At 49.3% G+C, this 13,556-nt stretch overlaps 1 protein-coding gene across 1 annotated transcript in view; it reads right to left on the reverse strand.

Moving 5' to 3' along the window:
• The window catches only part of OXSR1 (oxidative stress responsive kinase 1), a 103,243-nt gene extending 91,088 nt beyond the window's left edge, over positions 1-12,155 (reverse strand). The window contains exon 1 of the mRNA XM_036738489.1: positions 11,912-12,155. Coding sequence (XP_036594384.1) covers positions 11,912-11,981 — 70 coding nt within the window. The 5' untranslated portion in view covers positions 11,982-12,155. The remainder of the gene's footprint in view (positions 1-11,911) is intronic.
• Between the last annotated feature and the right edge of the window lie 1,401 nt (positions 12,156-13,556).

Here is a 13,556-nt window from a genome sequence, read left to right on the forward strand (position 1 = left end):
GTAAACCAGTGTAATTTGGGGAAGATGGGACAATATCGAATTAGACACCGGGAGCCACACAACTAACTCCTCATCTCACTGAACCACAGTGCAACTAACTATCTATGACAGCAAAGTAACTGGCAACAATCTATGGGACTGAGTGTTGGGGAAAGCGGAGAGCAAAAGATGGTAATATTAATGCAATACACTATTACCATTTCATAAAAAAAAGACCAATACAAAGAATACAAATCAATATGGGCAAACATGAATTAATGAAGAAGAAATAAAAACACATACAGAAAATAACAAAATAACCAAAACCCAGAGAAATACAGAGAAAGGTAAGTCTTAAGACAGAAGAAGGTCAATGTCATTCTTACTTTAATAGTAAGAAGGACTTTTAAAATATGCTCACACATATGGTTTCATGTACAATGCTTCCTTTTGTTTTCGTTTATGTATTTGCATGTATATTTGTCAATGGATAGATTAAGATCATTAAAAATTTCGTGTATCTTTGTCAATGATATTTTTATCCTGATCCTTAAAAAAAAAAAAATCTAAGTTTCTCCCCAACCCCATTAATTTGAAGGAAACAATGTGCAGAGGTACTTCTCCCAGGATGGTCCGAAATAATTTTCTTCCCAAAGCAAAGCTGCTTTTATATAATAAAATAAATACAGTGGGCACCTCCAAGTCAGCCTGATGGCCTTCCTTCAGCCACCAGCCCCAGCAGCAGAGTTTAGAGGGCACCTTGGACCAAACAACCCTAAAATCCCTTGGAACCTGAAGGGTGGAGCCCTGCTGTTTGGTTCTTTTTGAAAGGACAGTAAACTTTTGCTTACCTACTTTGTGGATTATTCACAATAAAAATGTTTTAGACCTAGCTCAGTTTTCCCCTGACACTTAGCAGGCTTTCAGTTACACAAAATAACCATTTGTTACTCATAAAATGCAAAATGATTTTAATAACAGACTGGCCAAAACATAATTATGAAGAGTGGAAATATCATAATATATTCCAAAGCCAAAGAAAAATGATTCAAGGATTAACTATGCAACCCCTCCCTCCTCCATCACAAGGATAACCAGGGCATGATGACAACACAAATCTGCAGGGGTTTTTTTTTTTACCTTGAGAGAAGAGATAATAGACTTCCTCTTTACTACTTCCCATTCACTGTAAATCAGGGGTTGCCATTTCTGTAAGTGATGAAGCTGAGTGGGATGTATTCTAACTCAGTGTTACTTAGGGACGATACCATTCTTTCAGACTAACATATTGAGCAAACATCCCTAGAGACAAAAGACTGATCCAAACCTAATCCCCAAGTTAGAAAGGAAACTCACAAAAACCCAGGGCTGGTGCTCATGTACGAGTGGGCTTGTACACTTCCCCTGGTGGGATAAGACTAATTCTAAGAAAGTTCTAATCAGCAAACAGAAATCTCCCTCACTCTACCTTATTGTACCATGGCTCCTCACCCATTACTCTGGAACTGAACAAAAAAAACAGGCCAACTCTTCGAGTATTTGCAGATAGAAATGTCACCCCGGTGGTCTTTTTTTCTGAACAAGATACACTTATACTGCTTACAGACCCATTCCTTTCCAAGATCTTCATGGCCAGTGCATATATTATGTACACAGTGTTTACGACTTACTAACGTGGACACAGGTGGCAGATAGATGGAGGATCAGGGTGCTACACCTGTCCAATACCACAGGCCTTATGCCATCCAGGCCATCCTGCTGCTCTCTTTCATCCATAAGCACAAGACTTGGCTATCTGGTGATCGAAGCTCATCTCTTCTCCTGAGCTGGGCACCCCAGACCCAATGTGACTTGTGGGAGGGACACCAGCCTGGCCTTATGCCCACCCCTAAACAGAAGATCTCAACTTTCTTTTAGGTGTTTAGAGGAAGCATAGCACGGTATGGCCTCTGAGTTAGCAGGACCTGCCCTCATCCCCCTCCTGCCCCCCCCCCCACACCCCCTTAGGAGCCATGTGACCCCGAGCAAGGACTTCAACCCGTGGGCTTGTTTCCTCATCAATAAGGCGGAGTTCATAACAGTAATGCCCAAGGCCTAGGGATCCCGGGGATCAAATGAGAAGTGCTCTGCATACCTAAAGCAAGATAAAACTATGAGCTACTGTTATGTAAGTGTTTCTATCAAGTCCAACAAGGAACCACAAAGAGGAGCCACACCATCAATTCAGTGGAAGCTTCAATCCATACAGAGCTCCAATCACACAATTTCCTAAATGGAAGGAGAGGACCTCACACGCTTTCCAGAAAGCCCTGGCTTCTGGTCCCAGGCTCAAGAACTTGGCTTGGGGGTTTCCTTCCTGGTTTTGCTTTTCGGTTTCGATCCAAACCTTTCACGGTCCAACCCCCCACTACCAGTGTCCAGGGCACACCCAGGTTTACAACCTCAGCAGTATCCTCCACTCCACTCTCACACACCCAACATAGCCAGTGGGTGGCCAAATCTCACCCTTTTTATCACCACATCTACCCCCTTCTAAAAGGAACCTTCTGATCTCCCCAACTACTAGGACCTTTCTTCCCCTAACTACCTGCGAGATATTTTTTATGTAGAACACACATAATCACATGCGTGCATGCTGTCTCCCCCATTCAACGAAATCTCCTGAAACAAAAAATCAGTTTCACTTGGGTCTTGCTAGTATTTAGCACTGTGCCTGGCACACAACAGGCACTAAGTAAAAAGGTCTGTTGCTAAATTACATAGAACTTAAAGTCTACCAAAAATCCTCCACCTTTTCCCGACCAACTGCTGTCTACCTCCTGCTGGCCTAATCTTATACTTAAAAACACAAATACAGGCTTCTACATCTCTTCCTGTTGCATTTTCTTTTACTTGATTCTACGTGGTGAAGAGCTTTCTAAATCCTAAAGCTTCATCTGGTGTGTTAGTCAGTTCTCCCTCCCAATTTTCTGTCATCTGTAAATTTGACAAGCATGCCCTTAATACTTTTATCCAAGCCATTGAGGAAAAATGTTCAACTACACAAGGCCAACTACAGATTCCCCAGGGTACTGCAACTAGAGACCTTCCCTCCAAGATGAGAGAAAGCCACCCTGTACACACTCCCAGGGAACCGGCCCAAGAGATGTCAATGTCTCCAGCCTCTGTCCCCAATCTTCCTGGAGGGGACACAAGTTCTCACATCATCCTGCAGGCAGACAGCGATGTGCAGCCCCAACTGCTTCCCTATAGACACTGCATATATGATAAGACTTCCAGGCAATGGGCCAACCTGGCCAAAGAGCTGGAACCCAGGGAGTGCCCAGTAAATGCACTGTCCTGCTGGCCTGCCCATAAGCACAATGCAAAGGGAAGGCACTGGTGCCTTTTCTTTGTATCCCCAGCACTCAGCACAGTGCCTGGCACACAGGTCCAGCCTTTCTAAGCCACCTCATTGTGTCTCTGAATGAAGTTAGCCCTGGATCCTTCTCTCTTTTCAAGTTGAAGGAAGACACAAGGACCCTCCAGCCATCCTCCCTTAAGTGTAACAGAGAATGGCAGCCCAGCCTGTGTAGACAGTGTAGACAGAGCAGAGGGCCTGGTCAGATGGCTGCTTGGCCACCTTACTGCCTGGATAGCCTTACACTCGGCGCTGCCTGGCCTTAAGTTGTACACTATTCTGAGGTCCCTCCCTCCCTAACCCAATGATCCCTGTACTTCCTCTGAATGTTCAGCAGTTTGTCAATATCCCTCTAAACCGGTGGTTCCCATGAAGCCCAGGAAGGCCAGCTCCCCCATTTAGGCTTCCCTGATTCCTCAACAAAAAGATATTCCTCCTACTGAAGAATGTGCCAAGCACTTGGTTAAAATGGCTGCTCGCATTTTATCTAGTGCTCTTACAGCCTGCAAAGGGCTTTATAAACAGCACCTCACTTGATCCTCAGGACTGTTACCCTGGGAAAGTAGGCGCTCTTATTATCACCATCTTATAGCTGAAGAAACTGGGGCAGACAGCAGGGCTATTAAGTGTCTGAAGCCAGACTTGAACTCAGGTCTTCCTGACTCCAGGCCTGGGCCACCTCACTGCCTGTACCTTTCATCCACACAAGCCCTCTGTCAGGCATCTGACCTTAATTTCATTATTGAGAACCTTTCACCTCTCTTGGACACCTTTCTTTTTCCAGTCTCTGGACAAGAAAACCATGTCCTCTGAGCTGTTTAAAATTTCCTCTCCTAAAATGGAAGACATAGCAATCACTCAAAAAAGCATTTAAGCACCTATAATACACCAGGCACTGCCCTGGCTCTCAAGAATGGTAAAATGACGCAGTCCCTGCCCTCCAGATTCTCACTTCAAACCTTCCTCCCTGCTGGTTAAATCTGGGGCCAGAGGAGCAGCCAGCCAGGCCAAGCCAACAACCTGAGGCCAGGTCAGGGATGACTCAGATGATAATCATGGACTGGCATGCGTGTGATGCTTTGAAGTTTGCAAAGCACTTTGTAGGCCTCATCTCGTGTGAGCCTCAAATCAGTCTGATGACTTAGACGGGGCAGGTGACAGAAACCAAATGTTTCGAAGGAAGCAGTCCTGCTCAGAGTCCATTTGGAATGCGAATCCGCTGCCAGGTATGGCACTGACAAACAGGCACATCCGGAAAAGCGTGACTAAGCTGGTCAGAGGAGCAGGAGGTCAGCAAGAGGAGTCAGAGATACTTAGCCCGGAAACCAGATGAATGATCTTCACGTGTCTCAAGGACTGTCATACAAGAGGGATCTGACTTGTTTTGCTTGGACAAAGAAGGCACAATGAGAACCAGTGACAGCTGGAAGAAATCTCTAAGGCCACTGAGCACAATCACCTCATTTTCAGATAAGAAAACTGAAGCAATAAGAGGTAAGTGACTTGACAAGGGTCACACAGCTAGCAAGTATCTGATACAGGATTCAAACCCAGGTCTTCCTAGCTCCAAGTCCACTACATTATCCACTACGTTATGATGCCTCAATTTCAGAAAGGCAAAATTTAGCTTGACATAAGCCATTAGCTGAATGGATCCCCTTCCCACAGGGCTGCCAGCATCTTGGTTCTGGACTTACTCCCTGTGGGATCCTGGAAAGTCATCCCCCCAGAAACAGGGGATGATTTCTAATGGATATGAGACCATAAGCCACTGTATTCTGAGCAAGCGCTGACCTCCTATGGTTGGGCTGCAGTCATCAAGTGTCACGGACAACTACATGTGGAGGTGAATTTACCACCGTGATTTACCATGCTTGGTTACATGTCAAGATCACTTTGTTAAAAACTGCCCGCTGTCATAAGGAGATTGTGGCTCCAACTCTTGCTCCTAGCCCTCTTCCCAGCTTTTTCTCTAGTAAAATGTATGTGACCTCTCCACCCCTATGCTTTACATATCATACTTGTTGCTCCCTTTAACGTCTGGTTGAAAAGTTCTGTCTGGGCATCATTTTTTTCTCCCATTTCCTTCCTCTCTGATCTCTGGTTTCTCATTATTACCATTAAAAAATGACCAAAAGAATGTAAATCTAAACCAAGGTCCATGACTGAGACTAAAGAGAAAACCCGGGGCTATCAAGATTCTGCCCAGGATGCTAATAATGCCAACACTTTGCTTTAAAAGTAAATGTCAGAGTTGTTTTCAGAAGCTGCAAAGCAAATATTCTCCTTCTTCTAAAGGGGAAAAATATTCTAGTTTGAAAAACTTTATACACTCAGAATTTCAAATTAGTGTGTTTCTTTATCTGTTCAACAAATGCAATAAATGATGTAAATAATGTTGCTGGGGAAAATGTTTGAAAATATTTCATTCTCAGGGATTTTGACACACCAAGAGTTCTAGAAATGTGTTAATTACAAAGCACATTTATTCTATCCTCTAAAGCAAGATCTCCTAAGGATCAGGAGTCAACTATTCTGTTGGCTCAACTTGAGTTACAACAGGCAATTTCCAGAAAGACAGGGAGATGGTGGTTAGTGAGAATACATCTGGAGAATTATGTTCCATGCAAGAACACTGACAGGCTGGAAAACATCCAGAGAAAAGAAACCAGGATGTCAAGGGGCTCAAAACCGTCCTACCCAAGGACCTAGGAATGCTTTGCCTCAAGAAGAGTGAGTCAGGGGAGGGGCAGGATGGCTGGCCAGATGTTTTCATGGGTATTGTGCTTGCACCCAGAGACCAGAATCAGAAGTAAAAGACAGACGTTCTGGCAAGAGATTTTGACTCAATATATGGACAGACATCAGAACAGCCAGAGCTATTCGAGGCTGGCCACCCAGTTCTAGCAGGCACCGGAGAACCAATGACCAGAAATGCCTCAGGTTCAGGTAGCGAGACCAGCCCAGGAAGGGCCCTTCCCATAGGGCCGCTTGCACCTCAGTTCTGGACTTACTCCCTGGGGGATCTTGGAAAGCCACCTCCCCTTTCTGGGCTTCAGTTTTCTTATGTGAAAAATAAGGGTACTGCACTTAAAGCAATCTAAGTGTCCTCTCTAGTTCAAAATCTGAGCCATAAATCTTGAAGAGTTCTCAGGACATAGTCCAATTCAGCCACCTCAGTCTTGTGGAATCACCTCTGTTCCCTTACCCTTTTGTGTGAATTTTACTTGGCATGTTTTATTTGATCCAGAAGAAACATCCAGAAGATGGGGGCAGGGGGGAGAGGGCAAAGCACAATTAAGCTAAGTCATTCTAACTAGCTGGGGTGGCTGGCAAAAAGCCAGAGGACAGACAGACATACCATGGAAACTGGCAAAAGCTCCTCTAGGTCTATGAAACCCAGTGAATCAGCCACCAAGAAGGGCTTTAGGAAAGAGATGTAATGGAGAAAGAATTATTTTTAGATTAAAAATAAGTCAACATGCTACTAAAGGAAAATAATTTTAATTTCATGGATCTGTTCACCAATAACAGAATAATTTTAAAAAATGTAGCTGGCCTGATGGGATTCCTACAATCCCTTTCCATGTTCCAAACTCTTAGGAATGCCCAACCAGCAGCAGCCAGAGCCCTCCTGCTCTAGACTGATTCTTGGAGACCACGAAGGCATCCATTAGTGATAACACCAGAATACAGTTGTGTTTTGGCTTGTAAGACATGGAGTGGCACCTTGGTTTCCAAATGAACAAAACTCCTAACCTTGGACCCAATTTCAAGTCCAATAATGAGACATAGATTATTCCCCTCCTCGCTCCCCCCAAAACAAGTTCCACATGGATCACTTTTATATTTGCAACAAGGTTCTGTATTACAATGAAGAAAAAGGGTAGCAAAGACCCACCCTTCCCCCCATTCCTAAAGACTCCTGAGATATTACCTGAAGGACAGAAGGGAGGAAACAAACATTTACTATGTGCTATCTGATACTCAAAACAACACTGGAAAGTAGGCATTGATGAGGCACATTATAGTGGAGGAAACTGAGCCAGCCAGAGATTGTGACTCACCCAGGGTCACACAGCTAGGAAGTGTCTGAAGCCACATTTGAACTCGGGTCCTCCTGACTCCAGACCCAGCACTCTAACTACTGCGCAACCAGCTGCTTCTACTTGACCCTAACAAAGCAAAGTAATTTACATTTCTATTATTTGAAAGGTTACCATTTTGCAACAAGACAACTTTTAATACTCACGCTGAGTAGCAAGTTCATATAACCTACTCAGAGTGTGAACAATAAAAGTAGAAAAAAAATTCCTCAAAGCACTAAAAATAATTCAGGCGCTCTGCATACACAGACCACTGGCCAACAGGGTCAGTCCTCAGCCTGCAGATAGCCCAAGCCACACTAAAATGTAAGTGGAGAACATTAAACAAAAACACCAAAACCCAGAGACAACATGACATGTTCGAACACTGAGATCAGAGCCCCCTTTCTGTTGGCATCTGTCACCACCCTGTGCCTCTGTGGGCATCACTGCCACCACTCAGACGCGCCTCAGGGCCACGGATTAGAACAAAGTGAGGTCTCAGTAGGGCTATTTGTGGGTAGTGAATCAATCAATGAAGAAGCAGGTGTTAAGCCCCTATTAAAGAAGAGAACAGCGGATTGCTTCTCCAGGTGAGTCAGGTTACTGAAAAGGTTTTCAGAGAGAACAATTTTCTAATCCTCAGCTGAGGTAAACACTCAGTGTTTCTATGGGTTCCTCTCGGACTGAATGATGAGCCAGGCTCCCTGGAAGGCCTAAGTTGTTGGCTCCGCCCCAAGCTGCCCCGCCTGACACAGCTGGACCATCATCTCTCCACCTAAATCCCTCAATCCATCAGAAAGAATCATACACGGAAAGAAAACGAATTAGCAATTTTTCAATCCACATTAACAGTCTCCAAATATGCGAGTGTTACAAGATTGCTAAACCACATGGCCATAGGCATCTGCTGGCAAGATTAAGTCTTGAGGAATATGGGGGGGTGGAGAGAGAGAAAGAAAAAAAGCCATCTGAGGTGCAGAAACACATCTGATCCATAATATTTTAACATATGTTCAACCAAGAGGCACATTCCAATATTTGTCCCCCAAATTCCAATGTAATCAGGAGCCCAACCAAGATGCGAAGGGTGGTGGAAGAGGAGACTGAGGAAAACATTAACATGGCAGCTTCGACCCAACTGGCTTAATGGGCCTCCGGCTCACCAAAACTTGTTTCAACTCACGTGCTTCAAACTTCTTTTAAAAGTTGTTTTTAACAGCTCCCTAAGAAGTGATTTTTCCTTTTCATTGTGGGAAAAGGTAAAAGAAAAAAATTTCTAGTAAAGACTAGAAAGGAGACTCAGGCAATACCTACATACAGAACAGATGCCAACTCCGCCTAGGCAGACACGACTCGATTTCCCCCAGCGACCCCTCTGAGGTCTGTAGTGCCAGGGCCGCCCCCACTGAGGTGCTGCTGGCGGCTGGAGCCAGACCTTCCATGTAGATTTCTCCTGCCTCCCATCCAGCAGATCCCACGACACCACAGTGCCTTTCACAAGCAGTATTACACTAGGCATGTGAAATGGAAACTGTTGAAATAGACGCTTGTGATCAACACGAGGATTCCAAGGGGGCTGCACAAGATGGGCTCTGAGAGGCCTTCTTTGAGCTCCAGATCCATGATCCTATGACTCCTCCAGAAAGAGTCCTTCAAAGGGAAAACAAGCCTGTCCTCTGGGCTGCACTGCTGCACAGCAGAGCAAATCCTCAGAACCAGTATCCCAGGGCCCTTTGGGGATAGGGCTCATTAACTACACTTTCTTCAGCTCTCCTATCTCTTGTTGGCTCTGATACGGAGAGGATAAGGGCCAGAACAGAAGGAGACCACAGCAGGTGTATGACCACACAAGCACCTTCAGCGAATTCCAGCAGCTCTGCACAGCCGGGCGCCTGCCTACCTTTGCAGGTCCCTGGTGGGCCTCTCCCCTGAGACTTCAGCTCCAGCCCGAAAGCCTGTTCGGAGCGGTCTCCTCTGCCTCAGCTCGGACCCTTGCAAGGCCCTGATTTCCTCCAGGAATCCTTCCTGCTCCCCTCTCTCCCCTTACCCTTCTCCCTCCCTCAGCAGTGGCGTGCATTCCCTGGCATGTCTATTGACATTCCATGGTCTCCCCCATTCAAATGTAAACTCTTTGAGGGCAAGACTATTTCACTTTTGGTGCCTGGCACGGTGTCTGGCACACAGTAGGCATTTAGTAAATGCCTGCTGAACTAACTCTGAACTGCACAAATGAGATGAATTTTCAATGCTCTGTCATCCATAGAAAAAAAGACCCAGAGTGCCAGCGCCAGAACTCATTCATCAGCTCTTAGTCATCAAGCTTGATGGCCAGGGGAAGGAGCACCGTGGCAGCAGCTGAAGGAGCTGCCCAGAGTTTCTCATTCCAGGCTACTTTTTGACCATGTGCTGTTATGAGCCAGGAAAACCCGGCTTTATGTCCCACCTCCAGGCAGACCCTGGACCCATAGCCCAGGCCCCAAACCATGGATGATGCCAGGAGCTACACTCCGGGAGGGAAAGGTCCTCACAATAGGACTGTCATTTTGATAGACCAAGCAATTGCCTAGAACCTCTAAAAGAGCAGCAATATCGTCTTTACCGGGCCATTCTGTAGAGGGACCAGCCCATCCCTACCCCAGCCTTCTCTAAAACTTCTGCCTTTCTTCTGCCCTCCCATCCTCACTTTCAAATGCTCCTTTCCATCCACCGTGGGCTTCCCTGCGGAGGTGCTGCTCAGAGACAGTCAGAACAGGCAGCTTCCTTTGTGCCCCTTCAGAGGAGGCTGCCAGGCCCTCCAAGCCACAAGGGCAAAAGCACGTTCTGCAGCCTCCAGGAAAAGATCAAAGGAGAAAGGAAGAAGCAAGGTCAGGGAAACCCAAGCAAGCTATTTTAGAACAAGGCCTACACATGTGGAGTAAGAGCTCAGAGACCAGGCATGCCTGATAGCAAGGGCTTCACAAAGATTCCTCAGATGCTTCCCTTCGATAGACATCCAGCAAACTACCTCTCCAGCATGAGAAAAGGGTTGTTCAGGAGGCACACACCAAAAGAGAAAATACTTGGACTTCCTCCTCAAGGGGACTCAGCTACAACCTTAGCAAAGGGAGCCTAAGAGGGTGCAGCTGGAGCTGGGAAGAGCCCCCTGATGAGGAAGCCAAGGCACACACAGGAGCGGGTGGCAGTGCCACATTCAAAGCCAGGTCCTCCATTCCGATGGCTCCCAATGCCCCTCTCTAATCCAGCCATGGGGTGACCGGGGCACTCACTTGAACCATCTGAAAGGTAACCTGGGTCGTCCTCCATCTGACATTTAAAGTCCTTAACAATCTGGCTCTAGCCTATTCCTCCACACTCCTTCATGTCCTGGGGGCCCCAGGCACATGGGCCTTCCACCTGGGCCTGACACCAGACCCTTCACTTTTCCTTTAGAGTTCAGCCCCGGTGCCAGCCCTGCCCAAGTCCTTCCTGCCAGTGCTTCCCCCACCCCCCAATTAATCTGTGTTTGCACTCTCACCTGCAGACCCTCAATGGTCCGGCCAGACAGGCCTTCTGGCTATTCCTCTCTGCCCTCCCCAAGCTCCCTCTGCAGAGGCAGTTCTTCATGCCTGGCAGCTACTCCTCTCAGAATCCCTAGCTCCCTTTGCTCAGGAACCTCCTTCTCCTTAAAACCTCACTCCATTCCCCCTGGGCTGTAGAAACCTGTAAAAGGCTGTACTACCCTCAACAAGTCACTTAACCCCTCCAGGTCCTAGGCAGCTCTCAAAGACAAAAGTGGCAAAGCAGTGGGTGGGCTTGCCCCAAAAGGAGGAGTTCCCTGAAATCCCAAGGAAGGCATTCAGCCAGCATTTATTAAGCACCAACTGTGTGCACTGTGCTAAGCTCTGAGGATACAAAGGACAAAAGCAGCACCTGCCCTCCGGGAGCTCCCAAGTCTTCTCTATTTTGTCCTATATTGATTATCTCCAGCTCATCCAATCTATACTTCGTTTATCTCTAGCTGCTTGCCTGTAGTCCCCTCCATTAGATTGTAAGTTCCTGGAAGATAGGAGCTGCCTTTGTTCTTTCTTTGTATTCCCAGCATTTACCATAGTGCCTGGAACACAGTAGGCGCTCAATAAATGCTTCTGGAGAATGACTAGCCTACGTGGGTCCCGGTGGTCTCCTCCTCTAGATCGAAAGCTCCAGGGTTCTCATTGGCCCCAGTACACAGCAAGCGCCTAATAGATGCAGGAGCCTGCATCATGCCCCCTGGGTCTTTGCCACGCTTGCTCGCGCCCCGCCCCCAAGACGTCAGTTTCAATTCCGGCTAATTAGCCCGGCCCCAGCTTTTATTAAGCACCTCCTAGGTGCCTCGGGGGAGGGGGGGGTGACGGAGGAGCACCTGGGGGCGCGCGCGCCCTCGAGCCCTGGGCGCGCGCGCCCGCTCCCGCGCACGCGCACTCACCGATCACCTCCTGCAGCTCATAGTCGTCCCTGTTGATGGACCAGGGCAGCGCGCCCGCATCCTCGGCCATGGCGGCTGCGCCCAGGTCTCCTCGACCTCCTCCTGCCCCCGCCCCCAGGCACGCCGGGGATAGAAAGTCGAGCGGGGCCGCAGTCGGAGCCCGAGCCGGAGCCGGAGCAGGAGTGACAGCAGCAGCCAGCAGGCGCCTCACTCCGCGCCTCCGCCCGGCCCCGCCCCGCCCCGCGGCCCCGCCCAACTGCCAGGCCCGCCGCCGCCGCTCGGAGGCGAAGCGCGGCGTGATGACGTCACCTCATCGCCTACACCGTCATCTTGAGTGTGTCTCGTCCGCAGACTGGAGCTCGAGGGGCCGAGGAGACTCCGTTCACCTCAGGGAGGCGTAGCCTAATGTATGACTGATGGGATATAGGAGTGACCGGGGCAGGACGAGACCAGCCCTACCATTATAGCTGGGAAGCGCACCGTAATATGGCCACACTCAACATGACGCCCGGCGCAAGGACGGCCGGCGAAGCCCCGCCCCCCACATTGAGCCTCCGAGCGCAAAGGGCGCGGGGGGCGTGGTCACGCCGGCCGCCCGTCACGCAGAGCTCCGCCTCCGAGGCGGGCACGCGTCGTGGAGCGCCAAGAGCTCCTCCTTCAAAACGAAGAGCCCCGCCCACACCCGGCTCCTGGCGACTTCCGGCGTGACGTCAGAGCGCCGCGGCCCCTCCCGCAGGCCTGCTGTGAGGACGAGGTGGAAAGTCTGACGGCGGAATGGGGAAAGGGAGGGGGAAATGACGGCGGGGCAGGAAGTAGTCGCCCGCCGGTCCCGTGACGTCACTTCTGGGCAGGTCGGCGATTCGTGACCTGGGGAAGGGAGAGACGCTGTGGGGTGTCCGCGGCGGCCCGGGATCATCCCTCCGGGACTCGGCGTTCCCTGGGGCTCCGGTCCCTGAAGGAAACCCGCCCGCTTCAGAAGTGGAAGGGCCGCGAGGGCCCTGGGTTCGAATCCCGCCTCTGCCCCTCAGAGGCCACGTGATCCTCAGCGGTACGAGGACAGGGTGGGACCCGAGGGCCTTGGAGCCCCATCCTTTTGTGACTGTAGCCGTGGACCGTCACTCCCCGCCCCGCCCGCGGCTCAGCCCTGTAGATTCAGGCTCGGTTGTCGCAGCACGCATTGAGTGCCTGTTGTATACAGAGCTCCGCACCTTTGCGGAGAAATGGGCCCTTCCCCGGGAGGCTTAGGTTCTGCAGGGTGGGAGGAGAGGACTCGAACGCCCGCCCCACGCAGTGACCTCAGGAGAAAGCGGCCCGGGTCCGAGGCCTGAGGTCCAAGAAGAGCCCTCCTGCAGGAGGCGGCCTGAGAGGGAAGGGGAGCAGAGGCCCTGGCCACGGTGGTCAGGACCAGGGGCTCCCGGCCGGAGGATGAGTCTGCGGAGGAGAGAAGGAATACGGGGGAAGGCAGGGGACCTTCAGTGTCCATGGACCGGCCGTGCCCAGCATCGATCGATCGAGGGACCAGGAGAAAGGGGCCACAGGAAATCACTGTACCTTTGAAGCAAAGTGGCCCTGAAAGACTGAGCTCCAGTGAAATGACCAACCACAGCCCTAAGGACCAGTGAAGAAGCAACGATAGACCCAAGAT

Source organism: Trichosurus vulpecula, chromosome 9 (assembly GCF_011100635.1).
Source record: "Trichosurus vulpecula isolate mTriVul1 chromosome 9, mTriVul1.pri, whole genome shotgun sequence".
In the NCBI taxonomy this organism is placed as follows: domain Eukaryota; kingdom Metazoa; phylum Chordata; class Mammalia; order Diprotodontia; family Phalangeridae; genus Trichosurus; species Trichosurus vulpecula.